The sequence below is a fragment of the Cygnus atratus genome, chromosome 3, assembly GCF_013377495.2.
Source record: "Cygnus atratus isolate AKBS03 ecotype Queensland, Australia chromosome 3, CAtr_DNAZoo_HiC_assembly, whole genome shotgun sequence".
Taxonomy (NCBI): Eukaryota; Metazoa; Chordata; class Aves; order Anseriformes; family Anatidae; genus Cygnus; species Cygnus atratus.
In genome coordinates, this window is record NC_066364.1 from 21,139,355 (window position 1) to 21,161,892 (window position 22,538).

A 22,538-nucleotide genomic window follows, 5' to 3' on the forward strand; every position below is an offset into this window, starting at 1 on the left:
ATAGAGGATGATTTTTTGATTGATGTTACTGATGGACAATCATTTAGTTTTGTCTTTGTTAAACCCATAGTGAATTACTCTATAGTCATGTGTATGTCACTAGTTATGTAGCGTACTTCTTGAGTTCATACATTTTCAGTGCAGCTTGACGTACCTCTAGAGTATGAAGTTAAAATCTACTTCCAGGTCTGATGCAAGTTATTTTAAAAATGTTTATGTTTTAGGTAAATGACCCACCTGCTAGACCAACATCAAGACCAGAACCACATAAACCTGCTGTTGGGCCAACACCACCAGGTTAGAAAGCATTTTGATAATGATTAATTAATCTCTTTATAAACGTAGATCATTAAGGCTAGCGAAAGTTATACAATTACTGTAGTAGTAGCTGTCTGTATGAGAACATTTTTTTTTATATATTCTCCCTTGAGCTAACACCGAGAGCATGTTGAGATAGTGCCATGAGCAACAAATGATAAAGCCTTTTTGTTTGTTTTATATTAACAAATCTTTTCTCTGACAGATTTTCTATAAAAGTAGTGTTGAATAATTACTTCTGTAACTAAACCATGTAAAGTATACATGGTTATTAGATATATTGAAGCCCCTTAGTACAATGACATTTCTTAGTAAAAAGTCATAGTTCTACTAGAAACTACTAGTCCTACTTCTAGAAACTTCTGGTTTCCACAAACTTAGTTTGTCTGTTAGGTTGTCATTTCTTTGAATAGAGTTCTTACAGTTGAGTGGGGGAGATAATTTTTGAATAATAATTAATCTACCAAAATACTCACATTGAATGTAAGGCAATATGCAGCTTCTGTTGTTAACTTGATTTATTTCTATGGACAAGGATAGAAGGCAAGATCCTTATTTCTTTCTCCTGTACTGCTCCTTAGATAACTGCAGTCATTTTGGAACTGTTGAACACGTTAGAAAAACAGCACATGAAATGTAACAACATAAGTTGGTATATCATATAACTTGCTACTTAATTTTCTTTCAGCTGAAAAGAGTTCAAACAGGCTTTATCCTGAACTTCCAACTAATTATGCCTCTGCGGGTAAGTATGAAACTTACACATGTTTTATTAATACAATGTGAATCTGAGAAGTCCTAAAAGTACTTTGGAAGACATCTTCCAACATCTGCACATTCCTTTATTATCTGCGTGTTAAAATGAGATTTGGTCATATATGCTTTCCTGAAAATATTTCATAAATACGCATCTTATTCCTTGGCTTTACATTCCAACAAAAGATGAGTCTTTTTTGCTGCTCAGAAAAAGAAAATGTTGGTTTTTTTGCTTTATTCAGTGAGCTTGAAAAATACACCCAAAGTAGCAAAACTGTTTTACGTTGCCATCTAATTGAAGTGAAGAAGTAAGATGATATAACAAGCTTGTGTCCAAACCCTTATGCAAGGCATTTTAACTCCTGTTTTAATTAAGAATTACTTCCACAGATCATATCTGATTATGCTGGCATAAACATAGATTTCCATTGCGGTTATACTCCTTGAGTTTTTTGAGATATCTCTGCATTGTACCAAGAAGATACTACTTGTTCAGTATTCTATTCTGATTCACTTAAGCATAAAGCAGTTTCAGCTCTAACAGTGAATCCTACTTGTAGTATTTGCAATGTAATTCTCGAGCTGTGAGGCCCATCGTCTGGAAACGTGTGATCCGTTAACTACATTTCCTGGGTGTAAGTAGGTATAATGGCCAGTGCAGGGATAAGTTTTGATACTGAGCAACAAACTTGTCTGGGTTGCAAATAATAAAGGAGATTTTTTTTTCCAGTTTTGGGGTGTGGATGGAGGAGGGCTAAGGTTGACATTATGGTCAGAGGTTTTAGTTTTCCAGCAGTTACAAAAGTTGCAGAAAGGTTGAAGCGTTCATCCATCTCATTAAATGAAAGTAGAGCTAGACTTGCAGATGAAATATTTTTAATTATATTTTATGTACACCTGAGTTATGTAGATAGGTAATGTAATATAACCTATTTCAAATGCAAGAAGAATGTTACATGAAAAACATGTTTTTCTAAACTGATAATGCAATGCTTGACTCAGATGCAAGTAGTGTTTTCATGTAACCGAATAACCCTTTAACTTAATGCACTTAGCTGGAAAATGAGGTTCAGAAATGCTTTAAATTTTTTCCAGATACTTAGAAATATCACAATTTTATTTAAAGAATAATATTTTGAAAAGACTTTTTGCAGTTCTGGAACTTCAAAAAAAAACCTCATGGCTCGTATTGTGATTCAGTGAAGTTTGAAGTTTTGCACCTGACAGGTAGTGTGTTCCCTTTTAGGAGCATTTATGAACAAGAGAGTGGGTCTATGGCTACAATATTGTAAGACAAAATGCTATTCCTAAACTCAAGTGCTTCTCCTTGTAACAATATAATTATTTTTTTTTATAATTAGGAAAGAGTAATGATGTGGTTTACAGCTTTTAAGCAGTCATAGGACTTGCTTTTAAAAAAAAATCTTGAACTTGTGCTTTTATTTTCTAAGTGATTGAGGTTTGGTTTTTGTGGTGGTGGTTTTTTGTTTGTTTTCGGATTTCTCTTGGACACATTGGCTTTCTTAGCTTTCATAAGTACTTGAATCAAATATTATAAAATTTAATTTTCAGGAAAATGTGTGCCCTCTTCTATGGATTTTTTTGAACTGGATGAATTATCTGTCTGCAGATACTGACTCCTTAAGCCTATTGTATATAAAATCATCACTCACAAACTTGATTACAGTAAAAATTTGAGGAAATCAGAGTATGAATTGTAACTAGCTTTCTTCAGCAGAAACTCTTCATTTTGAAAATATTACCAGATTGTTAGTGCACCATCAGGCATATGTTTGTATTCCTGTATACTGAAAGTAGTGTTATATCAAGCTTTCTGATGAAGAAGCAGAGGCAGACATGAAATTTATCACAGTGTTTTAGAAGCTAAAAAAAACTCAGTGATAGTTTGAGTGATTTTTTTAACATCATAAAAAATTCATACCTTCACATATTAATTTGTCTGCAGCTTTTCATAGACTTTTTGTTCCCTCTTATTCCCTTTCAGACACTTGTTCTGTAATCAAATCACCTCTTGATCTTCCTTGATCTTTCTTTTGATTGCTAAACAGACTGATGAGCTCTTTGTCCTAAGTAATTTTCTTTTTTCCTCTCAAATTTTAAATAGTGCTACAAATAGCAAATTCAGAGATGTGAGCTCACAGACATCACTATGGTTTTTGGAAGCCCAAATCCTATTGAATTTAGACCAAGCTCTACTCCTCGTAATTTATTTATTATTTAAACCTTCTTATGTATTGCTAATCCATGTTAAAACAGTTAGCCAATATCAAGCCTTTCTGACTAGGTGGTGCCATGAAGTTATGGCAAACTCAGTTTGTGTTTACTAAATCACTGCTGCTTTTCATGGTTGCAGTTCTCCAAGAATCAGGTCTGATGCAATTCTCTGTAATTTTAGAGATGATCTCAATATGTCTTTCAATAATCTCTGAATGACATCTGGTTGAAGAAATTTATGAAAATTTGTTTGTTGTGAGAATTCTAAGAAAGACTTTATGCCTCCTTAAGCATATTTTGTCAAGGAAATTTTAGGGTTTGTATATTTCCTTGTTTTGTTTGTATGTTATGGGGTTGTCTGTGACCAGTTACAGACTTGTTAATTAAGCCAACAAAATTACATGGACTAAGAGTCCAAGAGATGTAAAGCTTAAACTGCTTTGCAGCTCTCTGAGTAGTATATCATCATTTTTACTTGTGACCACCTCCTGTTTCATTTACCATAGCTTGTGTGTTCTGCAGTTCAGTTTCCATTTGACTTATGATCCTGGTGTTTTTTGTACTTTTACCCTGTAGGATGATACTGATCAAATTCAGGGAAAAGGTGAAATATATGGTGACACTGTGACACCATTCTAGATTTCTCTGCACTAGTACCTCAAATTACGTGTACTGCTGAGCCTGGTTAAACATAGTGTAGTGAAACAATGGAGCTTTTAGTTAGAGCTTCTGAAAGAGGGCGTCACTGTGAATGTGTTTGCAACTTCACAATAGGCTTGTTTTGCTAAGTGTGTATTGAAGCATTCACTGTTTGTTTGTTTTTTTCTGATCAGCTTCTCTTAGATTTAACAAAACTAGTATTAGCTTGGAACAACTCAAATTTAACTGGAAATCTGGCACATAGCTATTTATATCAGTTATGCAGTTCCACAGTTTAGAAATCTACTGATTAAGTAAATAACATCTGACAACTGCACTACAAAAGAAATGCAAGTGGGCCTAAATCCTCTCTTGATGAGGCACCTTTGTGTTGTGTTTTTTTTTTTTGTGCTCTGAAAATGAAATAGTCCATGGGAACATGACTTATTTCTGTCACTGAGACTGGCTTATATTTTAGAAACATTGGCCCTGAGTCATTTTCATACACATTAGCTTGTACACTTTAAATCTATTCTATAATGGGAGTATGAGACCTTTGAGATAAACAGAATAATATATTCCACCTGATGGAGTGCTGATAAAGGAAGTCATTCTTTCAATCAAACTTCCCATATTTTTCCATGATCTCTGTGATGTTACAGTTCTAGCTTCCTGTTAGGTAAGGAAGTTAACTGGTTAATTAAGTTGTTTTCACATTGTGTCTTCATGTTGAAGTGGAGTAGACTTGAATGAAAGATAATGATTTAAAAAAATAACTGAAAAGTGGGTAAAAAAAAAAAGTAATACACTTGGATGAAATCGGATTATGTCCATATTCCTTCAGGCACTGTGGATGTGTGCTGTGTAGTTGGAAGTGGGGAAGAAGAAAGCTTTTCATTTTTCAGTACATGAATTATTCCTTTTCCAAAAAAGGCAGACATTTGCTGTTGAATCAAGTAGAACTATTTCACATTGGAAGCAAGAACCCTCATCAGGCTGTATAATCTCTTCCTTCTATTTTATATGAAGAGGAGCTCTAATAGATTGCTGACCCTAAAATGAATAGGAAGGTTAGACTAATACATATTTGTTTCAGGAAAATTTTATGGAGTGTGATATATGAAGTCTAAGTTTTTTCATGTTTACTAAGTTAGTAGATAGACAATGTCATGAATGCTTAACCCCCTGTAAAGTACATAAAGTAACTTTTTTTTTCTTTTGAGGTTTAGCTGAGCTTGGTCTATTTTTGTGGGTTTGGTTTTGTTTTCTTTTGCTTTATGGCAAGGCTTCTAACATGTTTGTATTTAGTTACTGGAATAATAAAACATCCATCTGGTGGTCCCCACGGTATTAACTTTCTTGCTATTATGAGCTCTTTCTTAATACTAACCAAACCCAGGAAATCCCAGGAAATTATTTTTGAGACTATTTTTATCTCTGAATCACTTTTCTAGGATCATACTATTACTCTTGTGAATGTTATAAATCAGATAATCAAGCTGCTTATGGCTTATGTTGTGGCAAGCTGAGAGGAAAACATAGCATGCAGGAATTCTTCTGGTCATACTGAAATAACTTGCTGTGTATAATCAGCTAACTCAAAATACAACAAAGCATGAGAAATTGAGGTCAGATGTGTTAGGATGATATTGGGGTCTTCCTGATGTGTGCATTTGTTGGTGGAGAACTGTAATGCTAAATATGACCTAAATGAGGTGCATTTTTTTTTTCTTGGAATTTTCTTAATGGCTTGGAATAAAAATTAGGAAGTTAGAGCCAATTTGTAGGAAAATGATAGTGTAGTCTATGCTTTTTTTTTTAAGCAGCATAAAGATAATTCTGATTCACAGTAGTTAAAATTTGAAGTTGTTCATGTGAACATACAAATGTTAAATAGTATGAGCTAAAGCCTTTGTGTGAGGCCCTTTTAAAGCCCACAGCTTGATATTTTAGCATGTTTATGAAATATATGCTTAAAATTTTATTTCAAAGCATTAAATAGTATTTTTGTTCTGCTATAGTAGTAGGACAAAGACAAATTCAAATTGCTTTCCTATCTATTTAAAAAAAAAAAAAAAAAAGCCATTGGGAGTATGGGAGTTTCTGCTCCATTAATACTAATGGAATCCAAGCAGGACTTAAGTACCTCTAGGAAATGATAGGTACACAGGATTTCTATCCAGACTGTAGGATATTGCACTGTTTGACTGACTTGTGATAAAGGCTGATACTGATCTAAGAGATGTAAATCATTTTATAGTTGTGGTTGGGTGGATAGGATGAAGCTTTGATCTATCTTGATTAGCAAGAACTAGAAACTTCTACGTCTGAAGACTGCATTTTTGAGAACATCCTGTCTACCACACAGTTCCCATCTGATGGGAGGCCAGTAGGACATGGGAGGAAATGCTGCATACCATTTCCTGGAAGGATACTGAACAACAGCTTCACATTAGTGTTAAGGGAAGGCTCTGGTAATAAATACTGTCCTTTCTTTGGGAATTAATTAGGATTTGCTGTGACCAAGAAAAAACACTTTGTACTTTTCCATAAGCAGCAAAATGAATAGGGCAAAATTAGTATTTCCCCAAAAAGTGATGTTCGCTATTCTAGAGGGACCATCCAAGGGACCTGGGATCTTGCATCTACCTTTGCTGTGATATTTCAGTATTGCATCATGTTGATCAGTCAGCTAGGTCTTGGTGATTGAACCAAGAAGGTCATTTGTGCTTTGGGAAAAATACTCAGTTCCTGAAAAGGAAACAGGAGGCCTTGCAAAATTAAATCAAACACCAATATAGACTAACTTAGTATGCCAAATAACTGTTCTATGAATGGTATAAAAAATACTTCTCACTTTTTACAAAAAGAGAAAAGAAACTTCTTACCTGAATGGTGGTAGAATAACATAATAGCAATGAGAATATACTTACTGGGTCAAGAATAAGTCCTAGCATAGATTTCAGCAGCCCCTAAACCCGTTGACCCAACTAAACTGAACGAGGGGTTTCTGAACTTTGTAGATGTCTGCATATCATTGTTATGAAAGTAGTAGACTTCACATTAAAATAGTTAGGAGATACTCACTGGCTTTTTCTGTGGAAAGCAGTTTTTGAATCTTTCTTTTCTAATGGCTTGAAATCTTCCTGTGCTTTTCATCTAAATTTATTTTTGGAACGATTAAATCTGTTTCATCCCATGCTTTCCTGCTCTTTAGCTAAAATATCTTTTCTCTTTTATTCCTTTGCTAATAGTAACTTCTTTCATCTGAGGTTTATTCTGTAAAGCTTTTTTTTTTCTCCCTTGGAAACAACCTTTCTATCCCTCATCACCCTGTTCCTCATCCAGTTTTGAACATTGGTGATGGGAATTGTCAACAGGACTTCAAACAAGGCCCTGTACAATAATATTATTTTGTATGTTTCCATATAAGATCTCTTTTTCTCATTCACTCTTTTTTCTAAACAGTCCAGAGAAATTTTTGTCTATGCCAGGCTGGAAAAAAAAATAAATCAGTCAATATTCACAAAATGTTAGTGTAGAATCTGTGTAGAAATTGCCTAGAATGAAATTGGGCTTGCTGTTGGTTTTGTTTGTTTTCAGGCTGTACATTGTTTTCCAGAGTAAGGTAAAAGCTAAACTTGATATCAGGTAAACCAGTGCACGTTTCAGTAATGCAGCAGCAGAACTTTTGAATCTGACAGAGATTTAAGAAGCAAAATAAAGAGACATTGTGTTTGGGTTGAGATGTTAACTCGGCATGTGTAGTGGAAATGCGGAACATCTTGTCAACATAATAAAAGATCTGCAAATCATTCCTAAACAGTCAAACTGACCTGAATAAAACATTGTTCAGTTCTGTTTACTGTATTTTTCAGAATATGAATGCTATGCTTAGCATTGCGTCTCATATTTTCTAGTATGATTTCATCCAAACCATTATTTGCATTAATGTTATCTTGAGCATAATAAAACCCTTGACATTGATATAGTTTATTTGACCATTTCAGTTTGAATGAAAATTTAAATGTTTTTTGAAAAGGCAGAAAAATAAAATCTTAAAAGTAATCAGCAAAAGTACTGTTATGGAATTGACTCTTACAAGCAGGAGGTGTTTTTTTATATCCTAAATATCAAATACATCCACAGATGCTTGATAAAAAAGGCACTCTTTAATGCAAAAGCTGAGTGTGCTGCAACAAAGATAGAAAGCGTTCCATCAGCAGATGAAGATGATGAGCCAGCATGTTCCTCATGGAACTCAAAACTCAGAAACAGTGAAATGTGTTCCTATTGAATGAGCTTAATTTGCACAGTAACTTAAACTTTAAATATAGTCAGGTCTGCTTCAACTACCAATAAAACCATTGGTTTTGTCTGTGAGGTGTGATGCAAGCTGTTGGCATGAAAGCTTCTTTAAAATGGTCTTTTTCCAGAATATGTGGAAGAATTCAAAAATATTTGAGTCTCAATCTATTTTTTTTCTGTGTGTGAAATCTATAAATACATTTATATATGTATAAATACACATAAAGACATAGAAATTCAGCAACAGCTGCAAAAAAAAAAAAATTTACATCTGTTCAGTCTCTGGAGCACCACTGTGGATAGTACACCTTGCAGTCTACATCTGTGCCTAGCATTGCTTTGTGCTCTCTTTAACATCTGATATTAAACCTGGATGATTTTTTCCAGTCACCGTTTTCTTTGTTAATGGAGAACATGGGTTATTCCCAAAATCAACTTGAAGGCTTTGTAACCAGACAGAGCACTGAAAACCTGGATGAAAGTACCTACTTTAACTACTATGCAATGTCTAATTCTGCAAGGAATTCAGAAAATAGGCTTTGCTCAGACAAGTCCCATGAAAGTAGCAGAGGGCTTAACACTTTGTTTTACCTGCTTCTCCAGGACTGGGGTGTACATTTAGTACTGAGACTTACCAGAGAGTGCAATTCCTGGAATGATACAGAACTTTCTTGATATTATCCAAACTACCTTGAATGAACTTTATGAAATTGCCTTAAATATATACTCAAATATACATCTGCTCTTTAAAACAAAAAATCCCCACCTTCTCTGGGCAATCTGTTCCAGTGCCTCACCACCCTCTGAATGATTTCCTCCCAGTGTTTACTCTAACTCTCCCCTCTTTTAGTTTAAAACCATTCTCCCTTGTCCTGATACTGTCTGCCCATGTAAAAAAGTCATCCTCCATCTCTTTTTGCAAGTTCCCTTTAGGTACTGAAAGTCTACAATGAGGTCTCCCCAGAGCTTTCTCTTCTCCAGGCTGAACATCCCCAGCTCTCTCAGCCTTCCTTCACAGGAGAGATGCTCCAGCCCTCTGATCCTCTTTGTGGCTCTCCTCTGGACCCACTCTTACAGGTCCACATCCTTCTTGTGCTGGGGGCCAGACCTGGATAGGATACCCAAAGTGAGGGCGTCACGAGGGCAGAGTAGAGGGAGACAGTCACCTCCCTCAACCTGTTGGTCATGCCCCTGTTGATGCAGCCCAGGGTACAGTTGGTCTTCTGGGGTGCAAGAATTTTTTTATCAAAAAGTTAGAGAAAGACAAGTATTTTTGTTACCTCAAGCTATGGCCTCCTCCACGTAAAAACAACAGCTAAGGCAAGGGAATATTTGTTCTGAGAGTGATTTGCTGAATATCATGTCTCCTGACCTTTGATCAGATGAGCATTATTAGAGATTAATTGGATCAATGGTGGCATATGACATATTTCAAGTATCTGCACAGAAAGACCTATGCTTATATCTGATTATAGCAGCTTAGTACCTGTAGATATAAAATGTCAAAACTTCTGTACATACTTAGACCTTCTCAACCATCTGTTCAGTGAGATCTGATTCTTGTTTTGTGCATGCTGAGGGTTTTTGAGGTGACTCTACATTTAACAAATAAATAAAAAATGCTTTTAAGAAAATTAGCAGTTTAATATCTATAAGACAGTTGAGAGTTCACTTGTAAGATTTCTGACTCGGAACATTTAGCTCAGATCCATTTCCCGAACAAATGCTGGTTCATAATTTGCACAGAAACAACTAATCTGAAATTTTTAAGTATCTATATGTCTGCTCTGCTCTGGAGGCCCAGCTTAAAACCCTTTCTTCTCAGGTTAAAGGCTGAGAGAGGTGGTAAAAGAACATGGAAAAGAATTGCAGTAGGTTGAAAAAGGAACCAATGGGTGTTCTGGTGCTTCAAGAACTGAAAGAATTACTTTCATGACTTGTAGTATTTAGGATACAGGTGAGCTACTGTTTTTCTGTGTGAATGAGAGTTTCACGCAGACTTTTTTGTAAGTAGGCATTAACACCTGGAATACTTTGTTGCCATACAGGGCCTGAAAAGTTAATTTCTTCAGAAATTTCTAGTGTGTAACATAGCACAATATGCTTTTGCTTTACTCCTGTTTGCACCACCACCACCTGATGTTTCATTTTGTCTTGTGAGAAGAAAGCAATGACATCTTCCAGTTTACAGCCCTAAAGATCCTCTTTTTCTCTGCTCAACAATTTGTATTGCACTTCCATTTACCTCTTTTCATGTATTCCTTACTTCACTTCCGTCTTGTCTTCAAAAACAGGGGAATAGTCATGTTCCAAGGATGCTGCTGCATTCAGCCTATCTTTCACTACACATGGTGATAAAGCCAGAAAATCGACATTGCCCAATAAATACCCAGTAGTGAGCCTTAATGTCATAAGGTATTTTGTTTCTTCTCATCGTGATGTTGTAACCTAGATAATGCAGGAAGCTGACTTAGCTTTTGGGCAGCCTATCGGTGAACATGATCTCAACATCACCTATGTGGGTTTGGGCCAAAGTTGCTATTACCTAAACAATAGCTGTTATGAATAGCAAAGCCTTGGACTTCAAATAACATCAAAGGATGGGCCATTATCCGCATTAAACTTCTACATCCATAAAACATGAAGTATACACATACAGTCAATTAAACCTCAGAAGGTCTTAATCGCCAAGATGTTGCTTTGCCAGAAGTCATGTGCAGTAATATGCTCTATCAGTCAGGTTTTTATTATTGCATGTGATCATAAATAGATATTTTTGAGGGAGTGCTTTTTCAATGTTCTATAACCTCACTGTTAAAATATTTTTTTGTTTACATTCTAGCAACTAAGTGAGCTTTTTTTTTTTTAATAAAGGAGTCATACAGTATATGCAAGATTTTTTTTTGAGGGAATACTCAAAATGGTAGTCACATCAAAAGCAAACCATGCATTTTCTCCTTCCATAAAATAATACTGTTTTCTGTTCCAGTTTTCATAATTTTGATCGTTTCTTAAACTCTTGGCTAGAAAAATCAGTTGTAACAAAGGACTTTGTTTTGTGTGTGCTCATCGTTAGTAATAAACATACGATTACATACTTCTGTATCTTTATTTCTTTACATTCCGGAGTATCTTATGTGTTTTCAGAAGTATTCTATGCATTTTTTATTGTTGTCATAACATAAATGAAATAGTTTCCATTGTTTTGTTTCTAGGGAGACATATCTAGAGGCATACATGCATTCTTTAAGACAATTGAACTTGTCTAAGATTGTCCTTTAGAATATCAAAGCACATCTCTGGTTCTTTCTTTTAACATGTTAGAATATGACTAATTAATTTTTTTATGATCAAAACCACTGCTAGTCCACATATCTTGAATTTTTAAAAATTTAGTAGTGAGGTAGGTTATGTGATACATAAAATTAGAGGACTGAACAGCTTGCAGGAAACTGGTATGTAGGAATAAATAATGGTTCCCTCAAAATCCAGCTAAGCCTTACCTCTTTGTTACATGTGCGCTCTCTCAATTCCTTTACGCTGTTTCTTGGACTACCTCTGACACAATTCACCTAAGAACTCAAATCTCTGCAGGGCATAGCTTTGTGTTCATAGAATATTTTTATAGGTGCTGTTTTACATAATCGTTCAGGACTCAAATATAATGGAAAAAGAGAGGGTAAGTTTAGATCTAGTAAATGGTAGATATTTCTGAGTATGCCTGATCATATATAACCAAAGCCTCAGATTTTCCTCGTGTTCTTGAAAAAGATGCCTTACCACAGACATTTTCAGCTTCATAACTCTTTGGAGAAAAGAACATTATATCAGACAGCGGGCAGTCCAACTACTCTGTCCATATTGGTGATCCAGCACACAATTTAGTACTTTGACTTCAACCTGGTTAACGCTGCCTTTAACTGTTTTCTAATGTAATATCAACAGGTCACTTTTAGGACTGTTTCCTTACCCTTTGAAATAGCTGCCCTATTTAATACATGTGCTGGTATTTCTTCTTAAGGCCAGGGAAGAGATGAAGGCCCCAATTGCAAAGATATCTTTCCCTTCTATAGTTAATCTTCTTGTCTGTTCTGTAACCTTGGAATAGATTTCATTATTGTGTACAGAGACTCCTCTTTTTTTCAAAACCTACTAATATTAAAACAGTTTACGGAACTGATGGCTTTCATGGATTAATGGTGTCAAACTAATGAGGAACATTTCTGTGTTCAAAATTGTATTATGTTATATGGCTATGGTTCTAGTGCGTAGAATACATCAATTCACATTCAAAATCTATAGCTCTCAACATCAAAGTTTCTTCAAACTGTCACATCCACTTTCTTTTGATTTCTCTTAGTCTTCATTTTTAGATGTGTAACTTCATTATCGTTCTTCTGTATACATTAGGTTGGATATTAGGAGAAATTTCTTTCTTGAAAGAGTTGTGCAGCATTGGAACAGGCTGCCCAGGGAAGTGGTTGAGTCACCATCCCAGGAGGTCTTCGAGAAACATGTAGATGTAAAACTTATCATCTAGTGGTGGACTTGTCAGTATGGGGTTAAAGGTTGGACTAGATGATCTTAGAGGTCTTGATCCATTAGCTTTGTGTTGTTTATCACTTATTCTGCAGCCTTAGTTCACTGCTATGTCACTAATACTTCACTCATTCTTCTATCTCAGCTTTCTGTGGCTTCCAGTTCCTCCAGTGCTGTCCATCCCCTTCATTTTTTTCCTTTGTCTTCAGATTTCTTCATTCATGACTTTATCTCCTCATCAAAAGATCTGTTCTGACAGTCTTCTGTGCTGATTCATCTCACTATTTTTTTTTACTTTCACATTAAAAATAAATCTTGGTCTCCACAGAATGTACTCTGCATTCATTAAGTTTAGTCACTCTTCTGCATAAAGAGCTCTGCTCTTACTGGTACAACAGTCAGTTACCTATGGGCATCTTTCTGTGGAGGTAAGGTGATGATGTTTACATTTGGAGTCCACCTTATGTGGAACGGTAATATTCTTTTCTACATTTCGAAGAAGAATTAGGGAAAATTGAACAGGTGCAGAGAAGAATAAGTACAATGACTGGAGCAAGAAGTCACTGATATGAGGTAAGTAAGTTATTTCTAACGCAATAGCCTGAAGATTTGAAAAATGTTTCTGACTGTAAAAGCGTAAGGACAGTAAATGCCAAGAAAGAAAGGTTTCAGCCAAAGGCTACTGTTGGCAAACAAACAAACAAACAAAAAAAAACCACAGATGTAGACTAGTAGTGAATTACTTGAAGCTGGACATTAAGAAAGTTGTCTTAACCACTGGGGGAGCAGGACTCTGAAATAGCCTCTCCAAAGGGCTAATCGGGGCAAAAAGAGTGGCCAGAAGCGTGGTTTAACGTCTACTAACACACTAACCTGTCTCAGAGAATGTGCTTTGTCTAGTTCAATGCTCCTGATCTCATCTATATACAGGTTGTCGTTCATCTAATAAAGCCTATAGTTAACCATATTGTTATCTTCTTTTATGTTTCTGTTTGCAGTTCCTTAGTATTGCTTTTGACCCTCTTTCAAGCAGTTTCTGTTGCACCCAGCTGAAACCGTAGGCTCCAGCTATGCTTCTAAATTAAATGTTATAAGGAAATGTACTTGAGTACTGAAAATTTATCACTTTTTCTACTGAATGTTCAGCAGGTCCCTGGCATGATTTTGATCTGGGAAAGGCAGTGGGTGTCAAATGATTCCTTACTAGTTTTGGAAGTTACCATGTGCCAGAGGCTGTCCCCAGTCGGCAATCTGAATGAGGCTGCCTTGGTTTCAAGACAGTGCAATACCATAAATGGGGCCATACTCTGACATTTGGCCTTGGTACTGCTCCATTCACTGATGAAATATAACTCTTACTTCCAAGTCTCTGGTGACTTCTTTGTAATCATGTATTAGACATTGTATTCTGTCCTCCCTTAACCTGATAGATGGTGATCATATGCTTTCCTTGTAACATTAATGCTCCCTAAATTCTATTGCTTGGCTAAGTCTATAACTGCATTTGCGTCTATAGTTCTTGTGCATCACTGAGAACACCTCTTTAGCACTCCTTCATTTTTCTGTTAGGATTTCCCTGCCCTTTGTCCCTTTTCGTTTGCTAAAAAACATTTTCTGCAAACACCTCATAACGACCTTTGTCCCAGATCCATCTCTTTTTGCCTTATTCTGGTACTCCTTCATTAACTAATTATTAATTCAAGCTAAAAATGATGAAATAGAATATGAAACTGCCTGTTGCTGATCACTGCAGAGCATGTGTGATTTTCAAGTTGAATTATTTTTTTTTTTAAGAACTTCTTACCTTCTAAGCAATGTGAGTCCTATAGATTGTTCTCTGGATACTATTTCAAAGACACAGCCTTTTCTTTCCATCTCCAGTTTTGGCCAGGCTTTTGTCGTGTTATGATTCAGTTGTTGCAATATTTTTCTCTGACCTTTGCAAATTCAATATTCCTTTACTCTCACCTAGACTCAGTTCTTACTTCAAAGTTAATATATTGCCCTGTCACTTTGCCTGTTTAAGTTCTTCTTTAAGTTAAATGTCTTGTAGTTCAAACAGAACTGAAAGATCTCCCTGTCAGATCCAGCTTTCATCCCGTTCTTGTGAATTTTACAGATTGAACTTAGTGGTTTGCCTACTACTTCAAGCTTAAGCCATTTCTCTGCCTACATTCAAACCTAATCATAGCCCAGCGCTGCTGAATTCCTTAAGTAAAAATTTTAGGTCTTTGGTTCTTTGTCCTGAGTTCTAACCCTAATTCAAAAGCTGTTCCTGTCATTAGCAGTGACCCTGACATACTCAGAATTTACTACGGGGTATTTCTTTGACACCCTGTGTTCCACATTCTAAAGCAATGTGCTGGATCCAGTAGAAAATGCATCTCTTCAGTCCTTGTAGTTTCCTACCCAAATTCTGTTCAAAATATAGCTTTGTATGCCTTATCAAAATATGAAGGAGCAGCAGCAGTCATCACTGTAAGAAATGAACCTATTTAAACCCCTATTAACAACAAATCACAGAATATCCCAAGTTGGAGTTGACCCACAAGGATCTTCAAGTCCAACTCCTAGCTCCCCACAGGACCACCCAAAAACCAAGCCATATATCTGAGAGCATTGTCCAAACGCTTCTTGAGCTCTGGCGAGCACCAATACAACAACTATCAGAATGGAACAAAGTACTGTGTACTAGTAATTCCACAAAAACAATATTAACCTAGTAAGAACTAAAGAGCCTCCAGTACCTTATTGTACTTATTTTAATTACATCTAGTTTTTCTTCCTGAAGTTTCAAAAGCTAGAACAAACAAACCCAACTCCCCCACCACCACCTTCACATTGTTTCTCCTTGCAGGACAACACAGCAGCACACTTCCAACTAGACAAGTTCAAAATGTATTGTTTTAATTTCACTTGACCAAACTCTACATTTACTTTAAGATGTAGCTGTTCATTTTTTTTTTTTGGGGGGGGGGGGGGGTTATAAACCATAATTTAGTTAACTGTGCACATTCATTGGTACATGTGGAAATAGGAACTGTTGCTAGCTGGATCCTGTAATCAAATTAAATTCCAACTTTAAAGCTTTGACCGTAATGCAGTAACTCATATTTAATTCAGAATTAACCATAATTAATTTGCTGATCTTACTCTATCCTTCACCTGTTTTGCAACAATCCAGATCTAGCTCTATTCATTGTGAGCGCATCAAATACAGAAATATAATGCCTCATCTCATTCTTGATATTGCTTGCCCACCAATTGATCTTTCTCTACCTTACTGAACTCTGATCCTAATCTTAACCTTAGCAGTAGCTCAGTCTCTCTCTCAGACCTAAGGTAAACCAATTTACTTCTGCAGAAAGAGTAACCGTCCTAGCTTCTAGGGGGCTGCTAGTGAGTTTAGCATTGCATTTTGAATTCCTGTTCTCAGCCTAGCATTATCACCACAGTGCATACTTCTCCTCCTTACCAGATCAACAGTTAATCAAGCTCTTTAATAAAAATTATTAATTAAAACTCAGCAATGGCCGTGAGCAGTTTGAACACTAATCTTCACCGTGAAAGTGGACACTTGTGCAAGAATAGTTACGGAGAAAGACTGCTCCGTTCATATAGCTGAAACCAAAACCAGGATCAAAGTGGTTTGTTAATTCACTAGTGACAGATAATTTGCTGGTAATAGGTGATCAATATCGGTGTTACAGCAAGTAAACCAAAATATTAGATAGCTGCAAAATGTTAATAAACACCTTCACTTTCTAAATGCTCTTTATAACTAACCCTTCACATTTTTAATTGCACTTAAAGGCACGCATGCGCTTTGTGTTATGTATAATTGTAATGGCACTTACAGGCATGCATGCATATCAAATGTGCAGTTTTCCATTCATGCACATCCAGCCTTGCAGGCAGTGTAAGCTGCAAACACACACCATCTATTCTGGCAGTGCGTGTCGTTCTACTTGCATGCACCTCTTGTTGGAGATGTGGGTTCTCCAGCTCTGTGTGCTCTCACAACCCAATGATCCATAAGCTGGCAAGAAAGCCCCACCACAAAGCCACATGTGCATGAAGAGATGTCTTTACTACTTACACCCCATGTTGTCACTCCTGTAGATAGGTGCAGAATGGTCACAGTGCCTGGTGGGGAGGTTGCTCTGCCTGGCCTGGGCAGAGGCGATTCCAGCAGGGTGACTTGTAGTGGTATCAAGTTGGGATTTGACTGCTGCTGTTTCCAGTCCAGACTCTCTCCCCACCACTGCAAATTTTCATGGTGCTTTTACACTTCTTCCTAAAGTGACTTCTTTGTTTCAAAAGTCTTCTTGAGGATTATGTGTTACTGTTGCATTGAGCTAATGCTTGTCTTCCTCTTTAATGTGTCCTGTTAGGAACTGATGATAGTCTTCCTTTTTAACATGGTAGTTTGCGGCAAACATCCTTCAGACAGTTTAGTGTATTTAATCTGTGCACACATATACTATTCATACTTACAACTGTATCTTTGCTGGTGGTGTTGTCCAAACCATTTGCTAAAGGTGGCCATTAAAAGCTATAGACTCTTCACTGTGCCTGGCACCAGTTACAGGACCAAGTAATTAACCTAGTTCTTCAGCCTATTTTACGTTTTTTCCTGAACTTTAAACTCAATACTAATCCTTTCCAAACAAAAGCCCAGTGTCCTGTGACAGGCAAACAACTAAAATTTCTGTCTGTTCACTGTTAGATACAGCTCTCATCCTAAACTCATGAGCAGTAACTGAGGTTTTCAGTCCCTGTTAACACTATATATTAGTGATAATAAAACCTTTATGATACTTGATATATTTGTTTTTCAAAGCATAGATGTTTGCATCCGTCTCAATCCCTTAATAGTTTTCCATCATTTTGTCTGTTTGTTGATTTTCTCTTATTGCTGCTGCACAAACAGGGTTCATGTGGTTGCTCAGTTTTCTAGGTGTCCATTTAACCGATGAGAATTCTGTTGGAGCTTTTCTGTAAGATGATACTTTTTGGTGGAGCTTTTATGTCAGTAGTATACAACTTCTGTCATGTCTAATGCTGGAGATTCATCTAACTCTACCATTTTGTGTGGCAGTTCCAGTCACTTCTCCCTATTTCTTTACTAAATATAGAGAAAATAGAATTTAGTATATTGAACATATTACTCATTCAGATTGATTTGTAAATGACAAAAACTTAAGACATACATTTTAAAGGTTGTACAAAAACTTTGAGTAAGGTAGACAGGCTCTTCAGTTTCAATGAAAAATAAATCTACCTAGACTATTGCATTTTCATACGGTATGTTGCATGGCAATGGAAACAATTTTACAACCGTTCAGCTTCAAAAGAAACCAGACCCACAGCCCATTTTTCAAAGCAGAGATTTAGCGGAAAGTGCATAATAGATGGATAATCAGTAATATGATTACCACCTCAGTCATCAATACCCTTGATCAGTTGATTTGTCTGAGATAACAGCTGAGTCATAGGGCTTCTTTAACTAACTAGTATAAATGTAGCAAGTATACCTTTCCTATAACAACTTTCGTGAGAATACTTTCACTCTGCAGTAAGAGTACTGTAATTTAGGGTAGTTTTCTCTCTCATTTGCTATGGGGCTGGTACTGCAGAGCACACGAGACAGTAGGTTCACTCTAGTTTATACCTCATCAAGTCCTTAATCCATAGCAGTGGTCAGAAGTCCTTAGCAAAAAGTTTGTATCATTATAGAATGTAAAGATGAATGAAAATGATATTGTACGTACCATGTCTGTGTATGTTAGGACAATGCATATGAATGCTGGCTCCTGCAGTAGTAGATCTTCAACCAGAATTTTTATATTTCTGTTTTGACCACTGTGTTTGTAGAACTGTGCTCCGTGTATTCAGATACCATTATTAAGGACTTTCCACAATGTAATTTGTTTTTATTCCAGTATGCTTACTCATAAATCTCAATGATTTCAGTATCATATGCTGTATGTTGCACTGTAGCACCATCTTGTGTGAGCTGCAAATGTGTTTCCAATATATGCATTCAGCAATGTTCATGTATATCTACTACGTTTTCATTTAAAACTATTTAAATTTTAACAATACATTCTAAAAATTTATTACAGTGGAATTTGAAAAAGTTTCACTTTCTATTCTGCAGAATGTCACATCTATCATAATACAGAATAAGATGTATCCACCTGAGTTTATGTAAAACTGAAATGAGGAAACAAGAACATGAAACAGCTCCTCCTTATAATACATGTGGCAGTTTTCATGATACCACCAGATACCTCTTTGTTAGAATGCTCCGTATAAGTATGAGGTATGGAATGCTGCAATCTGAAGGCAATAAATATGTATTTTATGTGGTTTGTACCACCAGAATACAGAATTAATGCACAAAGATTAGAATCTTGGTGAGAAATAAAATTAAACTATAGTAGGGAAATAGCTGCTATGGAAAATTAAGTTGGAAGTGTTGTAAAACACCTGATGGTAATACAGCTGGAAAATGCTTTTAAATGATAGCATGTATCAGTTGGGGCAAGTATTTGGAAGTTGTTGTTCATAATCAGTTGTAGCACTTTGAGGTTTCAGTATGTTTGGAAAGATACACGTGCAAAGGAGCAACAGATGGGAAGCAAAATGCGTAAAACAATCCTGTTCATATGATAGAACAAGCAATAATTGGAGATACGATTGTGGTGCATCAAATTCTCTCATACGCTTCAAAGCACATTTCACATGTGCTTCTTTTGTTCCACATTTTCGTGCAATGTGTCTAGGTTCCCTTCATTTTTCTTCATACTTTGGTTGAGCCAATTTCAGTATACTCAATAGTTTGTATAAGAGGAATGATAGTCTTAATTCAAGTTTAGTCCTGGAGGTAACTACTACTTCCGTCATTGCTATGAGTCCAACATATTAAAGTGATGGTGACAGTTCTGTTAAATGTAATTAAAAGAGGCTCTTGCTGTCAACTTCCCTTATTACCGCTTTGTCTTTTTTTTTTTTGTGCTATCCACTATCTTATTTTTCCAAGTGTATTTACATTATGCAGTAATAAATATATAGTGACTGTAATTCTCCTTGAGTGATTGTCCATTTGAACATTTAGGCAATAAGAAACGCTTATAGTTAATATGTAATATAAGAATCTGTAGCCTTCATAGTAACTCATCACTTATAGCCATACCTGCTGCCTGAATGTGGCATAGGGATAAACCACAACCCATCTTTCTTTGTATATGCAAATGAGTCATGATTGTTCTCATGCCCTAGCACCGAAAGAGTACTGATCCCCAGTATATTCTCAGTGTTCTTCAAGTAAGGAGTAAAAAGTCAAAGCATCTTATGTTTTTCCCTATGATTTCCTCCATCATAATATCTAGTTTCAAACCATACTTTCCATGTGAACATATCATATCATCCTGACTCCGTCATGCTTGAATTCTTGGTGGAAGATTATGAATTCCTGAATACTTTGTCTGTAAGGATTTCGACTGTGAAAGTAAAAAGGATATTTAGAAAAAGCTGTCTTTTTTCGTAGAAGTAACTGGTGGAGGTAAAGACCTAATAAACACAGGTTTTGTTTTCACAACAAAAGAAATAGTGATGTGTGACTTCAAATTATGAATATATATATAGAGAGAGAGATGGCGTGATGAAGAAAGACGGCATTTGACTTCATTTCAGTCGACATTCTCCTAGCCCATGGCCAAAAAAAATTGTATTAGTCTTTAATGATTGTTACAAATTGTTGTCGTGACAGGAAAGAAGTTAGTCTATGGAATGAACATATATATTGACACATTGCAAAAAATAGCTATGCTTTTTATGCATGCGCTAGTCATTGTCATTGTCCTCTGTTTGTTATTTTTTGAGAGAAGTTTGTATTTGGGCTGGGGAGGGCACAAAAAGGTTTTTCTTCTTTCGTTCAAATTGATAAAAGCAACTAAAAGAAAAATTCTGTGGGTGTCACTTGTTGAGGACAGACTGACAAAAAAAGTTGTAGTGGTGCTTCTCTCACCATCCCTTCTTGCTCTGAACTTGAAATGTGTAAACCAAGAGGATCTTGGGTTTCTGCTTTTGCAACAGAATTCTGGCAGCAAACATGACTTGGAGATGAAGTCAACGCTGGAAACCTTCAATCTTTGTTTGAACGTATGTGCAGCCACCATATCCATATAACCAATACATCCTGAATTATCTGAATTAGCTACCTAAAGGTCTTCATTATTTCCTCTTAACTAGTCTTCCATTGCACCTCATAGGTGTTTTTTTCACTTTTGGATGTGTTCATGCAAGAGATTTAACTGTGTACTAAATCAACATCAAACAACATGCAAGATACACTGAAATCCTAGACACTGTAAGCCCAGTGCAAAGAGAAGGGATATGCTGTGAATATTTTGTATTTTACTATTTTATATCACAAGTACTGATTAAAAAAAATAAAATAAAGCAAAATTGCTGCTATAAGTTTCACATGTTGTGTCGAGAAACTCACAGGGAACACAGTCCAAAACCAAAACCCAAAAGTCGTTCTGTTGAGCAATCTTTCAGTGTACTGGCACTTTCTTCAGCACACCACTTTTGTTCCTACTGTCTTCACGGAACAATATGAATCATACAGAGAAAACGTCTGATCTTTATTTTGGGCAGAGTGCTACTTTATGAACTTGGTTATGTTGATAGGCTAGATTCCAAATGTCCTGTACTAAGAATGTAGTGGAAACCAAGGGCTTTTTCATCTGCAGTTGATACACTCAGATAAATTAGTTTGGTATCTTTGTTACTGTTTTCTACTGTTATTTAAGAATATTTTATTCAAGGACTTACTGTATGTGCAATTTAGTAATTTCTCTTTTATTTAATTTCTTTCACTTCAGGTAGCTCTTCGAGCAATTCCGTAGAAGTGACAGCACTTTATTCATTTGAAGGACAACAGCCAGGTGACCTGACTTTCAAAGCTGGAGAGAAAATCAAGGTCACAACCAAAACAAGTTCACAGTTTGATTGGTGGGAAGGAAGAGCAGGAGAAAAAACTGGCATCTTTCCAGCCAATTATGTTGCCATGAGTAATGACTAAACTTGTATAGAAGAAAATGTTGAAGCTAAATATATTTAGACTAAAAAATATATTTTAACTTCTCAGAATTTATCAAAAGGCGATTCTTAGTCAAGACTAATTCAACACAAAATTCAAATGCATTTAATGGCCTTAGCTTTCCCTTAAACTTATTTCTTAAATAAACATTAGGTGATGGTCAATTTATGATTAAATTTTACTTTTGGGTCAAGTTGCTGTATGGAAAGTACTCCATTTTGCATCTAGTTTCAATTCTGTCATGCTATATACATTTATTTTTTAAATGAGGGAAAACTTAGAAATAATTTAAAACTAGACATGCTGAAAAATGCTAGCTTCTTTTAAATTATGATTTATGGTCTCTTAATAAAAATACTGTCAAATTTGCATCAAACTATTTGAGTTGGAGTTCTTTACTAAACACACGGTTATTTTTTCAGGTATGGCAGAAGAAATTTCCTTTACTTGGTTTTAAAAGTCACTTCAGTCATTGCAGTTTTTCTTAGTAACTACTTTAGGTCTGGTCCCCAGTACAGATCAGTGCAGCTGATCTGCTATTATGATCTACCAATCTATCAGGTGCTGTTTAGCTTTAAGGCATTCCACCTGAGGGCAAGGATAAGCCTAGTATAGCAGTAGACTTATC

General features: G+C 35.9%; 1 protein-coding gene across 1 annotated transcript in view; it reads left to right on the plus strand.

The window, feature by feature from the left end:
- The window catches only part of SH3YL1 (SH3 and SYLF domain containing 1), a 43,679-nt gene extending 21,396 nt beyond the window's left edge, over nucleotides 1-22,283 (plus strand). The window contains exons 8-10 of the mRNA XM_035542973.2: nucleotides 225-297; nucleotides 1,007-1,063; nucleotides 21,693-22,283. Of these exons, the coding sequence (XP_035398866.1) occupies nucleotides 225-297; nucleotides 1,007-1,063; nucleotides 21,693-21,892 (330 nt within the window). The 3' untranslated portion in view covers nucleotides 21,893-22,283. The remainder of the gene's footprint in view (nucleotides 1-224; nucleotides 298-1,006; nucleotides 1,064-21,692) is intronic.
- The last annotated feature ends 255 nt before the right edge of the window (nucleotides 22,284-22,538 follow it).